The sequence below is a fragment of the Chanos chanos genome, chromosome 6, assembly GCF_902362185.1.
Source record: "Chanos chanos chromosome 6, fChaCha1.1, whole genome shotgun sequence".
In the NCBI taxonomy this organism is placed as follows: Eukaryota; Metazoa; Chordata; class Actinopteri; order Gonorynchiformes; family Chanidae; genus Chanos; species Chanos chanos.
This window is the reverse complement of record NC_044500.1, coordinates 6,905,424-6,927,057: the sequence shown is the minus strand read 5'-3', so window position 1 is coordinate 6,927,057 and position 21,634 is coordinate 6,905,424. Positions and strand designations below refer to the sequence as shown.

At 38.1% G+C, this 21,634-nt stretch overlaps 1 protein-coding gene across 1 annotated transcript; it reads right to left on the bottom strand.

The window, feature by feature from the left end:
- Nucleotides 1-1,596: 1,596 nt before the first annotated feature.
- On the bottom strand, nt 1,597-20,588 carry LOC115814142 (NACHT, LRR and PYD domains-containing protein 12-like). Its single transcript, XM_030776866.1, has 11 exons — nt 20,196-20,588; nt 19,965-20,086; nt 19,372-19,533; nt 9,849-11,654; nt 7,520-7,693; nt 7,176-7,349; nt 4,579-4,752; nt 4,060-4,236; nt 3,039-3,206; nt 2,290-2,463; nt 1,597-1,774 (listed from the first exon to the last, which is right to left on the bottom strand). Exons 1-11 carry the CDS (start codon nt 20,586-20,588, stop codon nt 1,597-1,599), a joined length of 3,702 nt encoding a protein of 1,233 aa, XP_030632726.1.
- Nucleotides 20,589-21,634: the final 1,046 nt, after the last annotated feature.

The window sequence follows — 21,634 nt, the reverse complement described above, 5'->3', positions numbered from 1 at the left end:
TTGTTAGCCTTGTTCCTTGTTAGCCTTGTTCCTTGTAAGCATTGTTCCCTGTTAGCTGTCTTAGCCTTGTTCCTTGTAAGCATTGTTCCCTGTTAGCTGTGTTAGCCTTGTTCCTTGTAAGCATTGTTCCCTGTTAGCTGTGTTAGCCTTGTTCCTTGTAAGCATTGTTCCCTGTTAGCTGTGTTAGCCTTGTTCCTTGTAAGCCTTGTTCCCTGTTAGCTGTGTTAGCCTTGTTCCTGGCTCCCCTGTTAGCCCTGTTCACTCTGTTAACCCTCCAGTGTATTGACCCTAGTTGACCCTAAATGTCGCCTGCACTTGCATCCAGTCTCCTTACAGTTTGTGAAAGACTGTTTTATGGACATTTGGGTACAACTGTAGATCAGAAACAGATGAGAAGGCAATATCAATAAAAATGTATTTATATAACGTTTCATTAATTACATACTGTTCAACATTCTTCAAAAGAAGTAAGGTATAAAACACTACAGTTTACAGTATATATGGCTACTGTTATGCTTCAGTATTATATGTATAATATGTATGTATTATAATATGTATAACTATGGTACTGTGACAAAAGCTACTGAGAGGTCTCTTACAGGCAACTTCCTATACATTTTTCTTTAGTAGAATACACCTGTACACAGGGTGACTAATATCACCTTGCATGCTAAGATGCATATTACCTCAGTATTATATTGAGTCATTTCACATTTATCTCAGTACACAACTGTCACGCTGGTGGTGTGGTGCAGGACCCAAGTGCAAAGACACGACGATAGTGAAAAAACGGAAGACTTTACTGTCAAACTAAAGATTAAAATACATGTGCAGAACAGGAACAAAAACTGGTAACGAAAGCCGATAACAAAAGGTGCAGCTTGACAGTGCGCAAAATACACAAACAACGATAGACAATGGACAAGGAAAACACTAGGACTTAAATAGAGGGAGAACTAAACAGGGCAACACAGGATTGGTAGAAATTAACAAGGTTAATAATTGGGACAAACGGGAACAGGTGAGGGGCGGAGACAGACAGAACAGGCGCACAAAGACATGTCAAACTAAAAGTCCAAAATGGAGGTGCAGGTTGTGACAACAACAGTTAGATTAGATTGCACATACAACATTTTTAAAAAAGTCAAATTCACCAAGAGTATCAAATGTAAGATAACACATATAGGGTAACACAGAGTACAACACACAAAAATAAATGAATCAATAACTTTAAAAAACAGCGCCTTTTGAAGAAAGTGTTTTCCAAAACAATGTAGCGAATAAGTCTTAAAAAAAAAAGTCTTCAAAGGTTGTCTCAGACAAACAACACTGGCAGGCCGTCAAGTCTTCATTGTATTCAGGTCTTAGTTTTGTGCTTTCCAAAGCATTGTTATCTTATTATTATTATTATTATTATTATTATTATTATTATTATTATTATTGTGACATCTGTCCTCATCTAAACCATCAATTCAGTACAGGACAATCCTGTTCCTGCAGGCAATTGTAGTTCTCTCCCTGCCTCGACACACTTGATTCTGTTTATCCAGTCATTATCAGGCTCTTGACTATTTGTGTAACTTAAAAGAGACTGTCTTAGCTCAGTATCTCCAGTGTACAGTGAAGATTCTTCAACCCAGGAGAGAGCAGCTCCACTCCTACATCCTGCAGATTGTTGTTACTAAGGTCCAGTTCTCTCAGACTTGAGGAGTTTGAGCTGAGTGCTGAGGCCAAAGCTAGACAGCTTTTCTCTGTCAGTTCACAACCCCTCAACCTGTGGGAGCAAAACGATTCAGAAAGCAAATCAACCATAAATGGCTTAATACACAATCTTGACCTATTTCAAACTAATCAAAAACATTAAGTACTCATTAAAAATATAAATATATAAAAAATTTGTTTTGGGGACAAACTGAACCGTTGCATCCTTACTTTAGTATCTCTAGTTTACAATGAGGATTCTTCAGTCCAGCTGAGAGCAGCTTCACTCCAGAATCATGCAGATAATTTAGGCTCAAATCCAGCTCCCTCAAACAATTGGGGCTGAAATTTGAGGTCAGAACTGCACAGCTTTTCTCTGTTAAATTACAGCAAACCAATCTAGAAAAAAAAATGTTCATTTGATTATGTACTCATTATTTCACACGCAAACACAGACATACACACACGCATGCACGTGCGCACACACACACATACATGCATTAATATTGAGTGGTTTTCACATTAACACCATGCACCTGTTGATGTTCTGCTAAGCATGCAAGCCAACCTTCCAAGTGATGATTTTACCTCAGTGTTTCTAGTTTACTGTGAGGATTCTTCATTCCAACAGAGAGCAGCTCCACTCCTGAATCTTGAAGCTTATTGCCACTCAGATCCAGCTCTCTTAGACTGGAGGTGCTGGAGCTGAGAACTGAGGCCAAAACTGCACAACTTTTCTCTGTCAGTTCACAACAATACAGCCTGAGAGGAAAAAAGATAATATATCTGAATACTTTGATCACATCCACCTGCATGACTGTTATTGTTCAAAACGTCATGCAGGCAGAAAGAGAGGTACGCCAGCAGACACATGCAAGAACACAAATTTTTCCATTTGGATTAATAATTTGCAGATAAATCTGGTTTTCATCTTTATGTTGTGGAATACTTTACAGTATGATCCATTATTACGGTGCAATCTACAAACTGACAAAATTTAATTATATATAAATAGCATGTTGATAGTGTTCATATATTTCCTTTTTGTAAATCCTATATTAAAGATGTAAGGAAGATATCTCTTGTTATTTCATTGTTTTGTGTGTCAAAAATATGAACTCAGCAGAAATGCACACAAAATGGTGGAACAGAGAAGATCTCAATCATACATGCATGTTTAAAAGAACACATAAATCTCACATCTCAGATTTGGTCTCAGATATGTCAACCAAGTTAACCAATAACATAGTCCAGTCTGACAGAGCTCTAAATCTGGAGTGTAAAGTCACTGGTAAAGAGTAAGCCGTCATGAGTGACCCCAACACCTGTGATGTTACCTGAGTATCTCCAGTTTACAGTGAGGATTCTCCAGTCCAGCACAGAGCAGCTTTACTCCTGAGTCATGCAGATAATTTAGATTGAGATCAAGCTCTCTTAGACTGCAGGAGCTGAGAGCTGAGGCCAGAGTAGAACAGCATTTTTCTGTCAGGTTACAGCAAATCAGCCTGGGAGAAAAACCAATAGTACACTATTTTGATAGTACTTTCACAAAATGCACACACATAAAAAACAGAGGGAGAGAGGTGTGTTGTTGCTTGGACATGTGTGCAAGTTTTTATTAAAATGAACATTTGTATTCATGATTCCAAAATTGTCAACACGCAACCATTAAAAACACTCTCATCTCACTCACTCATTATCTAAGCCGCTTATCCTAATTAGGGTCGCGGGGGTGCTGGAGCCTATCCCAGCGCTCATAGGACAAAAGGCAGGGAAACACCCAGGGCACATTCATACCTAGGGGCAATGTAGTGTCTCCAATTCGCCTAACCTGCATGTCTTTGCACTGTGGGAGGAAACCCGGATATCCCAGAGGAAACCTCCACAGACATGGGGAGAACATGCAAACTCCACACAGAAAGGACTCTGGCTGCCCGACCGGAAGTCAAACCCTAGACCCTCTTGCTGTGAGGTGACAGCGCTACCCACTGTGTCACCACGCTGCCCCCATTAAAAGCAAGGGGGAAAAAAACTATATAAAAAAAATATAAACCAGGAGCTAAAAAACAGAAGTGTATCTCGTAAAACACTTTACAAATGTATGATCCAAATGACTAACTTTGGCAGGCTAAAGAAACTGACCGGAGTAACAGCTGTAACTGCTCTGTCATTTTTCTCTGACTGTTGTGTTGCACACATTAACAGAATGGAAAGCGAATACGTGTTGAAGGAGCTTTGAAAGTAAAAATGTCTTTCGTATGTCTCAGTCATTTTGATGAGAGCAGACATATCTGACCTTGACTTGTGAACTTAAGTGCTTTACTTGACACAAAGGTGATAAAACAGAACTTATTTTACCTCAGTGTGTCCAGTTTACAATTCGGATTCTCCAGTTCAGCAGAGAGCAGGTTCATGCCTTTATCCTGCAGTTTATTATAACTCAGGTCCAGTTCTCTCAGATTCTTAGAGGAGTTTGAGCTCAAGACTGAGGCAAGAACTGAACCGCTTCCCTCTGTCAGTTTGCAAAATCTCAGCCTAAAAACAAACACTTTATTCATTTCAGGCAGAAATGAATGGCCAAAAGCAAGAAAGAGGAGAACTACCAATGTAGATGTGACCTTATATGATATCCTATGTAAACAAGTTTTGTTCTGACGGTAAGGAAACCATGTCTCCCTCTTGTGGAGAAAACATGTTAGGATCATTTGGGGCTCGGCAGTTTATTAGTCAATTCTGTCTATCTTCAGAAAATAACAAAGTCTCAAATATGTGTGAACACTTAGATTTATAGTGTTTAAATAACATCATAAATTCCTTTTAGAGCATGTGCTGCAGTGCAGAGCGTGTAATGCATGGCTCACAGAGAGATGATTTTACCTCAGTATCTCTAGTTTACAGTAAGGATTCTTCAGTCCGTCAGAGAGCAGCTTCACCCCTGAATCCTGCAGGCAGTTGTCACTCAGACCCAGTTCTCTCAGACTGGAAGAGCTGGAGCTGAGAACTGCTGCCAACACTGCACAAATTCTCTCTGACAGGTTACATCTCCCCAGCCTATGTAATATACAGTTATCAGTATATCAGAAGTTAGATTACTAAAATGATTACATAAATTGCAGGACATAGTGAGATGCAGGGCATAATGATCTGTGCAACACTTTTTTTTTACCCTTGTAACCTTGAAGTCTCCTGTGATTCTCTTTTTTTTCAGTGAGTACTTGTGTTAAGCACTGATGAGCAATGGATACCCTCAGCTCACTAAATTAATTCACTAAAACTGAATTAAATCGAAGTTAAAAATTCTCTTTTAAAAAGGGTTTCGTGTGCGTTTAATACATATTAGGCGCTGTTACTGTTTGACCTGAGGTTATTTGTAAAAGCAGAGGTGAACGAAAATGTCCATGACCAATCAGAATGACTACTCCATCAGCAGACCATCAGCCCCATCATTCTCACTCAGGATTTCCACTGAAAGTATTTTGAAAGTTTTCTCTTTGGAATCTACTTATAGTCTACAGCATAGAGGTGTACAGAGACATCATTATCTGTGTCTGTGTCTGTGTCTGTATCTGTATCTGTATTTAGATAGTAGACCGGAAGTGGTTGATATTGGAAGTCATGTAAATTGGGCAAATGTTGTATTTTCTAACCTGATATTCATTGGCAATGCAATTTTTGTGCCTCAAAAGCATCAAATTGATTTAATACTGGCAGATAATGAATTGTGAAATATATTTCCACATCCTCATACTGTGCTTTTCATCTCTCTTGCTATTTTTGTATTTTTATTTTTAACTAAGCTGACTGTGCTGTACTGTAAACTAGGGTGACCATACATCCTCTTTTTCAGACCTAAAAATGCGTCCAGCCACGATTTCTAAATCGATGGAAAAAGCAGCAAAAAAGTAACGTCGCCCAAAAGGACTTCGTTTATCTAAGTTATTTGATTCTAATTGTAGCTGATTGTTGTTTTTACAGCAGGGTATTAGAGCCACATTGAGGGGAAAAAAAATCTGAGATTTTGAGAATATAGCCATAATATTATGAGAAAAAAAGTAATATTATGAGAATAAAGTAATAATTTTAGGCTATGTGTTATCTTAAGAGGGGAATTATCATGAGGGCAGCTTGCCACCTGCATTAAAATGAGGAACCAAACTGTAAACCTGTGTTTGCTCAACAAGCCAAACTGCATTTATCAAACGTTTAATGATAAGATGATTAAGTAAAATCTCATGATATTATGATTTTTTTCTTGTAAAATTATGACTTTATTCTGGTCATATAACGTTTTTTTCTTGAAACATTACGACTTTATTCTCAATAAATTACGACTTTACTCTCGTAATGTTATGACATTATTCTTGAAATCTCAGATTTTTTTCCCCTATATGTGGCCCTAATGCTCTATGAACTTGTTTACAGTAAACGCACTGTCTGCTGGTTTATTTTGTTGCCTTTCAGTACACCACGTTCAGTATGCCACGTTCAGTACTGTATCATTTTGAATATTAAAGTGCAAATTAACACCAAACCACTCTTGTGAGTTTGCTACCTGAGTTAAAAACCATAGATGGGTGAAAACATGCCAGGCTGACATTGGTATGAAGTAAGCAACACAGCTACCACTAATAAAATTGATAATACACGTGTTAGATTTACAGTAGGTGTGCAGATGATCAAGCATTGGCAACAGTCAATAGCATTGGCACATGAGGCGGTCGAGGGGCCCCCAATCAAATTCTGCTTAGGGCTCCTTAAACGCTTGGGCCGGCCCTGACGGGCGGTCACGTACACACGCGTAAACATCAATCAAACTGCATTTCATTCATTACCATTAGCACCACATCAACAGCCAAGAGACCTTAAGAAAACCAAACATTGTCGAAAGTTGAATGGAAAGAAGAACAGTCATCTCGCCATTGTCGCTGCGCCTGCAGCTGTTTGTCTTATTAAACACTAGCCAGCTATGTATTTTTGCGTTAAGGTAATAATGCAGTTCTACTTGTAATTGCTAGGCATCAGCCTTTCCTTTCATACACAACAGCAGGGGCCAGGAGTGATTCTCCAATACGTTAGGATGGGAATGCATCATTCGCACAGGTGAGTACAATGACGGCACACAAACTGTCACATGGATCAAACATTACAACACAAAGACAACATGAACCAACAATAGTGAACTGGCGCTAATTTACAGTTTGTCGCCCCAATGCATGCTGGGACGCTCCATCCATCTAACCCCCCAACACGCTACAGTATTAAAGTTCAATAACGTAGATGCATGGTTGTGGATGCATTTGCCCCCACCTCCCCCCCCCCAGTCCCATCCTCTTTTTTGAAAACCAAAATATCTTCACCCCATGTAAATGAAATGGAGCTCTAATGAGGATCAAGATCACCCACTGTGTACCTGTGTCTACAGAATGTGCTGTACCCAAGTCTAGACCATGTATGAGTCACAGAGATGATCTCACCTCAGTACCTTCAGATTACAGTGAGGATTCTGCAGTACTGTAGAAAGCAGCTCCACACCGAAATCCTGCAGATTATTGAAACCCAGATTCATCACTCTCAAACTTGATGGGTTCGAGTTGAGAGCTGAGGCTAGACTAGCACAGCTTTTGTCCGTCAGTTTACAGTCACTCAGACTGTAAAAACAATGACAAAACAACAACAACAAATGAAAGGTTTACAGATCATGTATTCATCTCACTTTTTCTGTAGCATGCTACATTTCTTCTACATAATAGCTTCATTCCTACACAAAGTGCTGTACTGAACGTTAAGCTGTGTGTGACTCTTAGAGAAATGATATTACTTCAAAATCTCCAGTTTACAGTGAGGATTTGCCAGTCCAGCGGAGAGCAGCTTCACTCCTGAATCTTGCAGGTTATTATCCCTCAGCTTCAACTCTCTCAGACTGGAGGAATCTGAGCTGAGAACTGACGCCAGACCTGCGCAGCTTTTCTCTGTAAGTTTACAATGACTTAGCCTGGAGAATAAAAAAGTACACATATGAATAATCCTCTCATATCCTTGGAGACGTGTCAAAGAGACAGAAAGACGGGAAGATAGAGAAAGCAACTCTTTTGGGTGTATAAATGTTAGACTTATAAAAATTGCGTGAAAAGGAAATAAAATGAGTAAAAAGATTTGCCTCCCAAAAAATGTATTTTTGCCATTAACAACAAGTGATCGTTAAAATGTTTGCAAGCTGTAAATGTGACCGTTTATAGCTGGGTAATTCTTCAACTATGGTCCATTTTGGTCAAGAGAATTTTAGCATTTAGCATCTGACATGTTCTTTAAAAAATGCATTGCTATGGTTTATTTCTCCATTCTGTAGAAACAGATCCTGATAGTGGCTGTGGTGATTTTGTTAAATAATACATATTTCACTCTAATATTCAGAGGAAATCATCATTTCCTGTTGTGGAAATGATACTTTGCCATATTTCTTTTAAAGTTTCATGATATGTTAGCCTGCTAATGTCAGTTTGAGAGTTAGCATTGATATACACAAAATAAACAATATTAGATGAAATTGGTCCAGTCTTTATATTCATATGAAATATGAGCTCTTCGGAAATCACACCCAATAGACATATTATCAATTTAGCTCATACTTGATTTTCCTCTTTTTATTACCCCCTATGGAGGTCATTCTTTTCTCCAGCCATGTGTTCCTCTGTTTAGCGGCCTAAATCCTAAAACATGATCCCAGAATTCTATTTTGTATAGTGTGGTGGAAATGACAGTGAACCCAAGGGACATAGGTTCTGTTTACGAAAAATACAAGAACATGTGAAGAAATATTATAATACATAATAGACTTCATTAAAATAGACATTAATGTCTAATTTGTATTTGAACTCAACATTGTTTCGATATTAATTTCAAAATAAAGCCAGTTTGCAGGTCCAAAGTCCAGCCTAAGGACAAAGGCAATATAGTAAAAGCCATACATAAAAGGCCTCCTATTATAAAGTAAAATTAATGACTGAGCTATTATTATTATTTTTTTTGTAAGTTCCTCTTGGTGCGAAGTATGACAAGAATAAAAATGTAGAGATGTTTTTTGTTGTTTTTCTTATTATTTCAAGGGACACAAAAATTACCACAGTTGAAGAATCACCCAGCTACTCCAAACTGAACAGTCAGTTGAATCATACATGTCATATGACTTGCCAAATGTTATTGAGCAAGCAAAATCTTTCCAATCTGTATGATGGCCCAGAGAAACCATATGGATATGGTAAGTGTTTAATGCTGCCAGTCTGGAGCAGCACCTTCTTGACTTGCTATTGTGTCTACTGCAACATCTCTCTCACTGTGCCTTCTTTCCCTGTGAACAGCTTTATTTTGGACAGGTGGTGCCCTCCCTTGGTTGTTTGCTTGTTTTTTTAAGAATTGTCAAGGGCTTAATATATGTCTTGTGTCAAGAAAAGGAAGTAAGCGACCTCTTTAGGGTCGACTTAGACTGATATGGTGGATTGAAGTCCTCCCTTTGCAAGCTCCTTCCATCTCCTAATCTTTGACACATTACTTTTTTGGTCTTTTCATTGCCTCTTGTTATATTTTCTGCAGAAACCGTCTTCATTAGTGTTTTCAAGAGATTTTTTTTTTCATTTCATTTCATTGTTACAATGCATTTTGCTTAGGCTTTTCATGCCACTTTCTGAGTCTGGCTTCTGACAGCCCTTGGGTAAAAGTGCCAATAGGGTTTAAGACTAAGTTACACCGCAAATACAAGAGGAAGTTAGTCATGCATAGGACAAAAATGGGAGATATGCTATATAGGAGTGAGGCACAGCAAAAAAAATAGCTCCAAATAGAATCAAAATAGAAAACACAGAATCCTTAAAAGCAGTTTTCTGGTTTTTAACTGTTTGGCTGATGTAGATTTTAAATTGTTATAAAGATATGTTTGGAAAGTTCAGAGGCAAGATTGTTCAGAACAATCTGCTGTTTTCAGGCTACTTCAGAGAGCCTACTTCTCATCACTGGTTAGCGTTACACTGGGCTATCACACATTTATTAAGCGCACTCTAGTTACTTTACTCATTTTGGGCATTCTCATCAATAAATGGTTCTCAAAACACTCATTGTTCTGAGAGGAATATAATACAAAATAATACATTTCTTACCAAGCTTTTCTGGAAGCTTTGAGCACTGGTAGCAGCCTCAGAAGAATTTCATCTGATGTGATACATGAATTGTCGTCATCCAAAATAGAGCCTGCAAATTTTTTCAGGTCAAACACATCCAACACTTCTTCTGAGGTCAGGAAAGCAAAGACTACAGCTGACCACTGGGAATTAGAGAGTTTTGAGTGAGTTAGACTTCCTGAGCTGATGTACTTTTGGATTTCCTCCACCAGAGAGCGGTCATTCAGTTCATTAAGACAATGGAACAAATTGATGGATTTCTCTGAAGAGATATTCTCACTGATCCTCTTCTTGATGTAATCAACCGTCACCACATTGCTATGCATACTCTTTTCTGTTTGTGTCAGAAGATCTTTTAGCAGTACCTGATTGGACTCCACTGAGAGGCCCAGAAGGAAACAGAGGAAAAGGTCCAGGTGTCCATTCTTACTCTGCAAAGCTTGATCTACTGTACTCTTGTGTAGGTCAAAAATTGTAACACTTTTGATCTTGTCTCCAAGTGCAGAGAATACATGTTGGTTCAGTTCATTCCTGTGGTTGTTGACGAGAGACAAATGCGCATATAAAGCTGCAAGATGCTCTTGAACACTTAGATGCACAAAACAGTAAACCTTCCCCTGGTACCACCCCAACTCTTCTCTAAAGATCAGGGTGCACACTCCTGAGTACACTGATGCTTCTTCAACATCAATGCCACACTCTCTCAAGTCTTCCTCATAGAAGATCATATTGCCTTTCATTAGCTGCTGAAAAGCCAGTTTCCCAAGTTTGAAAATCATCTTATCCTTTTCTCTCTGTTGAGCACACCTCTGTCTTATGATTTTTAACAGAAAGTGTGTGTACATTTCAGTCAGTGTCTTGGGGATCTCTCCGTTTTCTGCTTCAACCAACATTCTCTCTAGAACAGTGGCTGAAATCCAACAGAACACTGGTATGTGGCACATGGTGTACAGGCTTCTCGAAGACTTTATGTGTGAGATGATTCTGCTGGTCAGATTCTGATCATTGATTCTCTTCCTGAAGTACTCCTCCTTCTGTGAGTTACTGAACCCTCGTATCTCAGTGACACTGTCAACATGTTGAGGAGGGATTTGATTGGCTGCTGCTGGTCGGGATGTTATCCAAATGAGAGCAGAGGGAAGTAGATTCCCATTGATAAGGTTTGTCAGCAGTACATCCAATGAGGCTGACTCTGTTACATCACAAAAATTCTTTGTCTTTTGAAAATCTAGAGATAGTCGACACTCATCTAAGCCATCGAAGATGAACAGAACTTTATGTTTCTTGTAAGAGAAATCAAATTCTTTCATTTCCGTGAAGAAAACGCTGAGTATCTCAGTCAAACTGTGTTTTTGGTCCTTCATAAAGTTCAGTTCCCGGAAAAGAAGTGGAAATATGTAGTGGATATCCTGATTGACTTTCCCTTCAGCCCAGTCAAGAATAAATTTCTGCACAGTGATTGTTTTTCCAATACCAGCAATTCCTGTTGTCAGCACAGTTCTGATGGGTTTGTCTTGCCCTGGTAAGGGTTTAAATATGTCATTGTATCTGACTGATGTGTCCTCTGTTGCTGCTGTCCTGAACAGTGTTTCAATCTGTCTGACCTCATGTTCATTTCTGACTTCATTGCTTCCACTCTGCATAATGTAGAGGTCTGTGTAGATCTCATTAAGAATTCTAGGGTTTCGGTCTTCCATTGTACCTTCACTGATAAACTGAAACCTCTTTCTCAGATATGATTTATATTTCTCACGGATTATCAGCTCAGCCATTGAAGTCCCATACCTATCAGAACAAATTACGTCAAGTACAAATTCCAATCAGTGTAATGACAACTGTTTTGTGTTTTTCAGGTAACACACTGCTTATTTGATTTCAGCTTTGTGAATCTCTTTCAGTTAACATTGGTATAACTTAAATTTAGAAAATCAGAGAGTACCACACTGTTTAGAATTCTGAGAAACCAAGTGAGATAGGGTGGACAAGGGTTTCCACTTCTTCAACTTGTTTTCAACCATTTTAGGACCCAAGACTTTTATGTCAGAATAATATCATTTCAAAATCCTATCCTCATTCAACGTCATGACAGTTAGCAGATGAACCCAAGCACAGCTTGGTTGCATTGATAGATCTAAAGATGTCTTGACTGTTACTGTTATTGCAGTCAGTTCTTGACTTAAGGACAGAGCCATGCAGTTAAATATTTAAACAGTTACATAGGAACAATAATAATAATAATAATATAAAGAGGAAGAATAAGAAGAAATATTGGTGTGAAATGCTTCTCCAACAGAAAGAATTGGTAGTTAGACTTAAGTGAAACAAGCCAACAAATAAAGTGTAACATGTTCTACCATAGTATTATCAGACAGAAAGGCTAACTAGTAAATAACAAGAAACAGTGTTTTTTTACTGTTAGTGTTTGTATTTTTGTTTTTGTCTCTGGTCGTGCTTCCCTCAAATGAGTAAGTTCTCGTCCTGCCGTGCATTCACACCTCCTGTTACTGAGAGCATCAGCCTCCTTTAATGCTTTTAATGTAAATACGTCTATTTTTCTGATTCTCATTATTCTTACCGAAGAGATTTTTCTCTAACAGATCTGGTCAAAGTTGTAGTCCTACCTTCTGTCTACAGAGCTTTCTTTCTCTGTTACACTGATTGTGTGTTTTGCTTCTCAGTGCACTTTCTGGACACACTGTCTGATCTCTTCTGTTGGTCACTGTAGAAGCAACATGATTTTCAAGCTGTATTTTATGCTGGGACTAAATGACTGGCATAAATTCTCATACTGACACTACATTATTTTCATGTCTAATTTTAGCAGTTGGTCTGGGATAGATTACAAATGATCTTTTCTTTTCAGTCAGTTTATGAAACACACAGCACAGAGGAATATTAAGTTATTAATGCATGTGAACATGTTGTCTTTCTGAAATGTATTGTCTGTCTGAATTCAGTGTACTCTTCTGAAATGATCATTATTGGGGTTTTAACAAACTAAAAATCTACTTGTCATCTTGAATGGCTGGTGTATGTTTGAGGCTGAGTGTGTTGAAGCATGTGAAATTTGGATTCATATGCTTTGGAAATTAATTTGATCTCCACAGTTCTTCTTGTCATCTTTTTTTGTCTGGCATAAACCTGAACCATACAGACACATGAATCTTCTTTAGAACAGATTTTTGCATTTAAATGAAGCAAATTACTCACAACATACTCCAAATAGAGCAATAAACATGGTATCCCAACCTGCCTGATCATACAACCTTTACTACTCTCATGTAAACTCTGTGAAGGAAGTAACTAACTATAATGAATTCTTACCCATGTTCAGGATAACAGTTTCCATCTCCAAACTTTAGTGGGGGATCCATGGAAAAGTCACTCCTAATGGAGATGCAGCTGGGTGCTGGTGAGATTGAGCTCTCCTTCTGGGGAGTACTTAAACATGCACGCATTTAAAGAAATGTAGTTTTTACGATGACATAATTTAACAGCTGACCTTTTGTGTTTGTGAATAAAGAATAGGTACATTGTCTCAAACATTCTCATACATACAAAAGACCTTATCTTACCGTTTAGCCTCATGCTCAGTGCTAAGTTCTCCAGGTAGACTCATATTAGAAACATTATCCTTGCTTCACTCTTCAGAAAGACTTAGTTCAAAGGCAGAGACTGTTTCTGTGTTGGCAGACCTTCTGAGTGCAGATCCATTTTTCCAAATCCATTTTTGTAGAATCTGCCTTGCACAATAACTCAAAAGTTGAATGTTAGCAGTAACATTAAGAATTTGTCATTGAATTTGCATCGTATGCTTTAAGCTGTATTGTAAACAGGAGGCATTTGGTGAAGACCTCCACCCAGCAGTGCTTATCCTTCTAAGCTGCAATACCCCCGCCCACTGATACCAGACACTTCTGATGCACAGCTACTGAAAACTTTCTGCTTGCTCAGTCTTGCTACATTGATTTCTCATACTGGAAAGAATTAGAAAAGTTATGAAACCAAAGAGTCTAAAAAATTGAAACACATTTCATAAAAACTGAACACTGGACAAGTTTTCCTTGTATGACAATTTTGCTACAGTTCATCCAAAGTGAGTTATTACCCATTTCTACTTGCAAACACATCAAAATATACACACACAAACACACTCATGAAAATTGCTGAAAATACTGATGAAAATGCACAGATCAGTATAAAAATGCACATAGATATCTGAGATATCTTTCAAAATAAAGCTTGGCATTTATTCCGGGCTAGCGGAAACCCCAGTCCAAAGGTTTTTCAGTTATCAAAATGAACTTCATTTACCTGACTAATTCAAATTGAGCAGAAGTCAGAATGAATGAATTAGACATGTCATTCCAACTTGTTAGAGCAAGCTAGTCAGACAAATTTGGTTCCTCTATCTCATTTTTCATGACTGTGCCCTCACCACACCCTCTATTGGCCAATCTGTGCTGTTTCTCTGTTTTAATCAGTCAGTTGTTCAGTTCTGTGAAACTGTTTTGTGTTCGTTTACCCTAGTGTTTTCTGTGTATATATACCCCTTCTTTTCTAAACCATCTCAGTGATGTTCTGCCACACTCTTGAGGTATTCTGAGCCAATGAATCTTTAAGAATCCATACCTGTATCTGTTACTGTGCCCTGTTTTCATTAATTTTCTTGTCACTGGCCCTCCTGTTTGACTGTAAGCCATGTCCAAAACTCCATAATCTGCTGTGTGTTCAATAAAACTCTGACGATTTGTACCAGCATCCAGTCTCTGGAAACAACCATGGCACAATTTAAATCAAGACATTCCATCTTTCTGTAGGTCTGTAATTTAATATCTATGAAATATCTATGATGGGGGGGGGGGGGGGGGGGCGGGTCACTGTGAAATTTTTGTAGGAGTGTAGGGGTTTTGCAGTGTTAAATGTCACACCATACTGGTCTACAGGAAGTGTTTGCTGTGCCTAGTCTCATAGGGGAGAGATTGATAGATTGGGCCTATAGTTCTCTCTCCTGTCTCTGAACAAGTTCAGTGCCCCCTAGGCTCTCAAACTAAACATGACTCATGTATGAGAGGAACTTTCTGTATGAGTTTCGCATAATCATTTTCCCATGCTCCAAAAGTTTTCACGTATTTATCAGAAGACATTCCTGATATAGCAATTTTCCAGTTTATTAGGTATACCTAATAAATTGACTACTGAATGCATGCATGTTTTCATTAGGTATACCACCCTGAAAATAGATCACTCCTACCGACAGTGAGTCTCAGGCATGCATATGAAGTCCAGTTTCAGTTCAAGTGAAGACTTGTAGGGGCAAAATCAGTGACCTCAGTGAGTTTGAATGTGGTGCAATTGTTGTTATCAGCCAAACTGTTCCAGCAAAGCTGAATCAATTTTCAAGGACAATAGTGCTTAGAGTTTACAGAGAAGAAGTGGATCAAGCTAGCATATGACTGCTAACATGTGTTATTATTATTATTATTATTATTATTATTATTATTATTATTATTATTACATAGTCCCAGTTTTCCCTCTGGTTGTATGGAATGGCTCCATGGACCGAAGGAAGTTCTGGATACATGCAGACTTGCTTCGTTTTATTTGAACACAAGATGGAAAAAAAAAATCTTTCCTGTATTGATTGCTTTTCCCAAGTCAGCTGCATCTTCACATGCATATCTGCATATCACATGCGTATCTTTTATCGTGTTTTTAAGCATAAAACGATGTAAATAAGTGCTGCAATGCTGCGATAACTTTGCTAACCTTGCTCTATGTAGGCCAGCTCTACAACTTTATACCGACAGATCCTGAGTAACATCCTGCAAATTCATAAAATTAGACGAATAACCATTGCACTTACCTTCTTCATGTATTTGTTGCTCCAGCCTTGCTCCACTCCTGCTCAGCAGGTTAGTTGCTTGACCACAAAATCATTGTGATTGGCCGTTCCACAGTGTGTTGTTGTACACACTGCTGTTCCTTCGCTGAAAAACCACATATTGTACATCGGAGGAAGTGAAGACAAAACGTTAGTGTGAGAAAAGGTATGTGTGGCGTGAGATCGTGATATCTGTGTAAGCTGCGTAAGTCTCACGCTCAATACTTGCAGCCCTGTATCATGTATTGTCTAAGCCTGGAAATTTTTACTGACAGACTTCCTCTTTCAACTGATTTACAAGTTACCCACAAAAAAAGGAAAAAAGGATAGCTCCCACCTACTTAACCCTTTCAGGTATGTTACTGTAGATTGTTCTGTTACAGTTTACTTACAAAAAAAAGTTGTTAAGACTTCTTGAATTTCTTTAGCACGTATCAAAATCCATTTCAATTTAAGCTTGACATAATTCTTGCGTTTACCTTAATACTTTTGAATTAACAACTGCTTTTATAACATTTCATAAAAATGTATATAAATGAAATGAAATGTAAATGAATAAATAAAAAGGATTACTTACCTGGTGATATTTGATGATATTTTCATAAATGATAATGTCCCATATGCACCAGAGACAATGTTATAATATTGATGTATGTATCATTAGCGCATAATCTTGATGTGTGTATCATTAGAATTAATTTTGTTGCAGAATTAATTAGTTTTGTTGATTAATTTTAGTGAATTAACTTTGTTTGCACTGATTCTTAATTCAATCCCAGACAGTATTATTTTCAGTCCACAGCCTATTACATTTATCCTTGTCTATGGAGCACAATGTAATATTCCGTCCACTGTTAATTCTGAATGACTGGTGTACTACAGAAATTAGGGGGTGCAATGGCAGCAGAGTAGGGCTGAGTATTTCTCCATTCTAGTCTGATTTGATTTAAGCTGATTCAGTCAGAGATGAATCAATATAAGACAATTTGGTTAATTTGTTACATAATGATTTATTTCAGAAACTATGAAAGTATGTACAATAATAATAATAATAATAATAATGATAATAATAATAATAATGATAATAATAATAATAATAATAAAAAGTTTATTTAGAACTCATATTATCCATAAGTTAGAGAAGATACATAGGTCCTTAGTCTTTTAAAGGTATGGTGGAGTTTGACTCCCTAACTTCTGTAGGTAAGCCATTCCAGAGGAAGGGGGAGTGGTAGGAAAAGGCTCAGTTGCCAACGGACTTCTTTTTAACTCTTGGAACGCAGGGTGCGAGGGGGGTTATAGGGTGTAATTAATTCAGAAAGATAGGAAGGTGTACAATTTTGTTAGTAAGAGGACCTTAAAATCTGCCCTTGCATGAATTGGGAGTCAATGAAGGGAAGTCAGGACAGGTGTAATGTGATCAAACATCCTTGTTAAAAAAGAGTTTTGAGAGCTGATGCAGTTGTCAAAATGTAGGGTAAGATCACTAAAAAGATGCTCATGCATAGGGGGACCAATGACCAGCATTTCAGTCTTGCCTGCGTTAAGCATCAGCAAATTTGAAGACATCAATAGCACAAGGACACTCCTCAAGGTTAGCCAATTCAGAGCGGTCATTGTGCTGGACAGGTAAGAAAATCTGAGTATCATCAGCATAACAATGGAAGTTAATGTTGTAACTATGAGTAATGTTAAACCAAGAGAGCGCCAGGCCACGAATGCCAGTTTGATTTTCCAGGCGCTTCAACAATATAGTGTGATCGACCGTGTCAAACGCTGCACTCAGATCAAACAGAATAAGAATAGAAGTAGCACCAGCATCCACGGCTAATAAAAGATCATTAGTTACTCTAGTAAGGCTAAGCTAGGCTAAGCTATGATGTTCAGTGGGTTAGATGTACTTTATGAAATGCATACGACTTACAACAGTTTCAACTTATGATGTGTTTATCGCAAGGGTGGCCAAAGCCCGGCCTACAGGCCAAACGCAGCCCGGGGACAGACTTTAAAAGGCCCGTTGCCTCTCTCCCAAAGTATACTGTGAGTGGCCCACCACAGTGCCAGTGCTACAGTACAATATTAAGCTATGTGGTGAAGACATGAAATGTGCTATTCGAGTGGCTCACCACAAGATGGCATCAGTAACTACAATTTGTAGACCTGCAAAATATTGAGGAAGAAATTCAACTTGTCCCTTAATAACAAACTAATTGATTATTCAGTCAGTAGCCCACCAGTCATTCCCTTTCAAGAGAGATGGAAAACAGACGGAGTACCTTTTCACAGAAAGCCAAGATAATTTTGCCTGTCTCATTTGCCAAGAACTTATCGACTTTCAGCACAATGATGCTTTGAACAGCAAACATGAGCAACTCTCTCTGGCGAACTTCTATCGGCAGCTAGATAAAGCTGGACACTCGCAAAGAGGATGCTGAGCTGGTTGGGGTCAACGTACATATGTGAATAAACTTTCTCTGTTATGAACTTGAACAAATATTGTTTGAGGTCCAGACTGACAGATTCCCACCTACGTGATGCTCTACATATCAGTACCACAGATCCCACCCCAGACCTGATGTATATACTGGAATTTAAATCCCGATTTCATCCATCTCATAAGCTATGGGCCTGTCTCTTGGTTGTCAAATGGATAGCAACCTACTTTGAGATTGGATTCATAACTGCAAGTGTCAGAGTGATTGGAAAAAATTGTCGTGTTATTCATGAGATTAAAATGAATACATAAACCTAACACATAATAAGTCTACAAATAATACATACAATATCATATTAAACACCTGTGTCTAGCAACAGTAGGCCTAAGATTTGACATAATGAATATTTTGAGTATAATATGATATAAATGATATTAAAAATGTGTTTTTTCATTGCTATATTACTGTTTCATAATTCATTGAAATTTGCACAGTGCATTTTGAATTTTACTAAAAGTCAGTGTAAGAAGAGGTGCAGACATGGCTTGTTATTTAATGTTATTTATTATAGCCCATTTTATTGTTGATTTATTATAATGCTGAAAATAAAAGCATATGTAAGATTAAAAACAACAAGCTGGCCCTCAGGTATTTTCACAAGATCTAATCTGGCCCCCGTTTTGAAAAAAAGTTTGGACACCCCTGGTTGATCGAGACGCAACCCGAGGATTTACATACAATTAAAGATACGTAATTTATGGTTCACACTTAACACATCTCAAAGCGAAGGAGCTTTCAATGTAGACTAAAGACTCACCACTGACACTTTTTTCTGTCAGTTTACAGTCCCACAGTCTAGTAAAACATGGTGCAAACACAAATGTACATGAAATATAAACACAAACACATGCGAGTGCACACACACACACACACACACAATTGTACAATTATTAGATGACAAAATAATAAATGAAAAAATGTTGCATGATATCAGTAAACATTACTCCCCAAAACCAGAGTTAGAGAACATATGAATATAACTAAAGATTCTCAGTTCCAAATTAACAATTAATTTATTGTATTCAGAGATTAAATTAGCTTTAGATGTAAACTGTAAACACACCATTAGAAATTGTGCTGTCATGAGAAGCAGGTAATGGGTGACTTGGAGAGATTATCTCACCTCAGGACCTCCAGTTTACTGTAAGGATACTTGAGGTCAGTACAGAGCACCTTCAGTCCTGAATCCTGTGGAATATTGTTACTCAGATCCACATCCTGTCTCCGACAGGAAACACTGGAGTTGGAAACCAAGGCCACAGCTTCAGAGTTTTCCTCTTTCAGTCTGCAGCACTCAAAAGAAAATGGTAGATCTGTATCGTCAGACATCCTCAGTCATAGATGAGGAAAATACATAGCAACAGGCTCAAACAGGGAACGAAGAGCAGGAAATTCAAGAAGAAAAAAAAATATGATAAAGCTGTAAAAGTATGAGGCCAAAAGGAAGAAAGGGCTTGATTACAAAAAATACAGACAGTTCTTAGGAGGAACAGAAAAGGTAGGACAAGTGTCCATTCTTACTCTGCAATGCTTGATCTACTGCACACTTGTGTAAGTCAAAAATTGCAACACCTTTTATCCTGGTTCCATATACTGAGAATAGACACTGGTTCAATACAATCCTGCTGCTTCTGATAACGGACAGATACACAAACGAAGCTGAAAAGATGCTCCTGAATGCTCTGATGTACAAAGCAATACACACTCCCTTGGTACAGCTCAAATTCCTCTCTAAACACCTGAGGACACAATCCCGAGAAGACTGAAGCTTCTCTGACATCAATGCCACGCTGTCTCAGGTCTTCCTCATAGAAGATCAGTTTGCAATTTTCCAGGTGCTGAAAATCGAGTTGCCCTAGTTTAAGAATAATGTCTTTACCTGTCTCTTTGGACTCATTGTATGTTTCTTGAACGATTTTGGTCTGAATGAAAAAAAAGTGTGTGTACATTTGAGTCGGAGTCTTGGGAATCTCTCCTCTCTTCTTCACCCAACATGTTCTCTAGAACAGTGGCTGAAATCCAACAGAACACTGGTATGTGGCTCATGATGCGCAGGCTTCTTGAAGACTTTATGTGTGAGATGATCCTGTTGGCCAGGTTCTGATCACTGATTCTTTTTCTGAAGCACTTCTCCTTCTGTAAGTCATAGAACCCTTGTATCTCAGTGACATCGTGAAAATTTTTAGAATGGATTTGACTGGCTGCTGCTGGTCGGGATGTTACCCAGACGAGAGCAGAGGGAAGCAGATTCCCCTTGATGAGGTTTGTCAACAGAACATCCAGTGAGGTTGACTCTGCTACTTTTATTGTTCTTAAAACCCTGAGGTAGTTGACACTCATCAAGGCCATCAAAGATAAAAAGAGCTTTATGCTTATTGTTAGAGAAATCATATGTTTTTGTCTCGGTGAAACACTGGTGGAGGAGATTCATCAGGCTGTACTTTAGGTCCTTCATTGAATTCAGCTCTCTGAAAGGAAGTGGAAATATGAAGTGGATATCCTGACTGGCTTTCCCTTCAGCCCAGTCTAGAATGAACTTCTGTATTAGAGACTGTTTTTCCAAGATCAAGACAACAGAATTGGATTGTGCTGGAATGCTTGTACAGGTGTGGCACTCATTTGAATGAACGGAAGTATTTTCTCTTGTAAAATTGTGGGCCACCACCTCAACTGGCTGAATGCAGTATGCTAGATAAAATATTAAAACAAAAAAACATATCACAGTGTAAACTGTCATATGAGCTAGGCACCAAAAAAAAAAAAAGAAAAGATTTGTTTTGGATTGATATATGCACTAGTGTGAAACATAACTAGCCAGCCCTAGTTGTTATCACCCAGCTCTCTATATACCTTATTACACACATCAAGAACAACTGTGAGGGGGGAAAAAAACAAAGCAAAACCTTAATTAGGTGTTGGCTATCATGTGAGCTGCCATCACTAACTTTAACTGTAGAATATATAGACAGACATTAGTCTTCTTGTCAAATTTTGCTAAGCATCATATGACATACTGTCATAGTCTGTGATATTATGCCATGTTTAAGATGTTATTTTTTTTCTCTGCCATATAAGGAAATGAGAACCAGACTTAACAATCCTTATTATTTTCACCTACTGTCTCCAACCTGTCTGGGCACACACAATGGACTCATTTCAAAACTGAGGGTAACAGGCGATTCAGAGAGATAATGTGGAGCCAACACTTCTGTACAAGAATGGAAATATCAGTGCAACTGTTGTGTATTTTTGACAAATGTTAACTATTACAATTTTTTTAAAGACACAAGGATGCTCGGATTTTTATTCGCCATGTTATGTTAGAAATAGAGAAGCGGAGCGTGCATGTAATTTGTTTCTTAGGAAGCAGCACAATTTTATAATGT

What these genes read in the sequence shown, in the direction of transcription:
- LOC115814142 (XM_030776866.1), bottom strand. Translation starts at nt 20,588, where the DNA reads ATGAGTGTCAACTACCTCAGGGTTTTAAGAACAATAAAAGTAGCAGAG. An exon ending in CCCAAGACTCCGACTCAAAT is followed by an intron (nt 20,087 to 20,195) that starts GTACACACACTT and finishes CTCGATTTTCAG; the next exon opens with CACCTGGAAAATTGCAAACT. An exon ending in TGTAAACTGGAGATTTTGAA is followed by an intron (nt 7,350 to 7,519) that starts GTAATATCATTT and finishes TTGTTTTTACAG; the next exon opens with TCTGAGTGACTGTAAACTGA.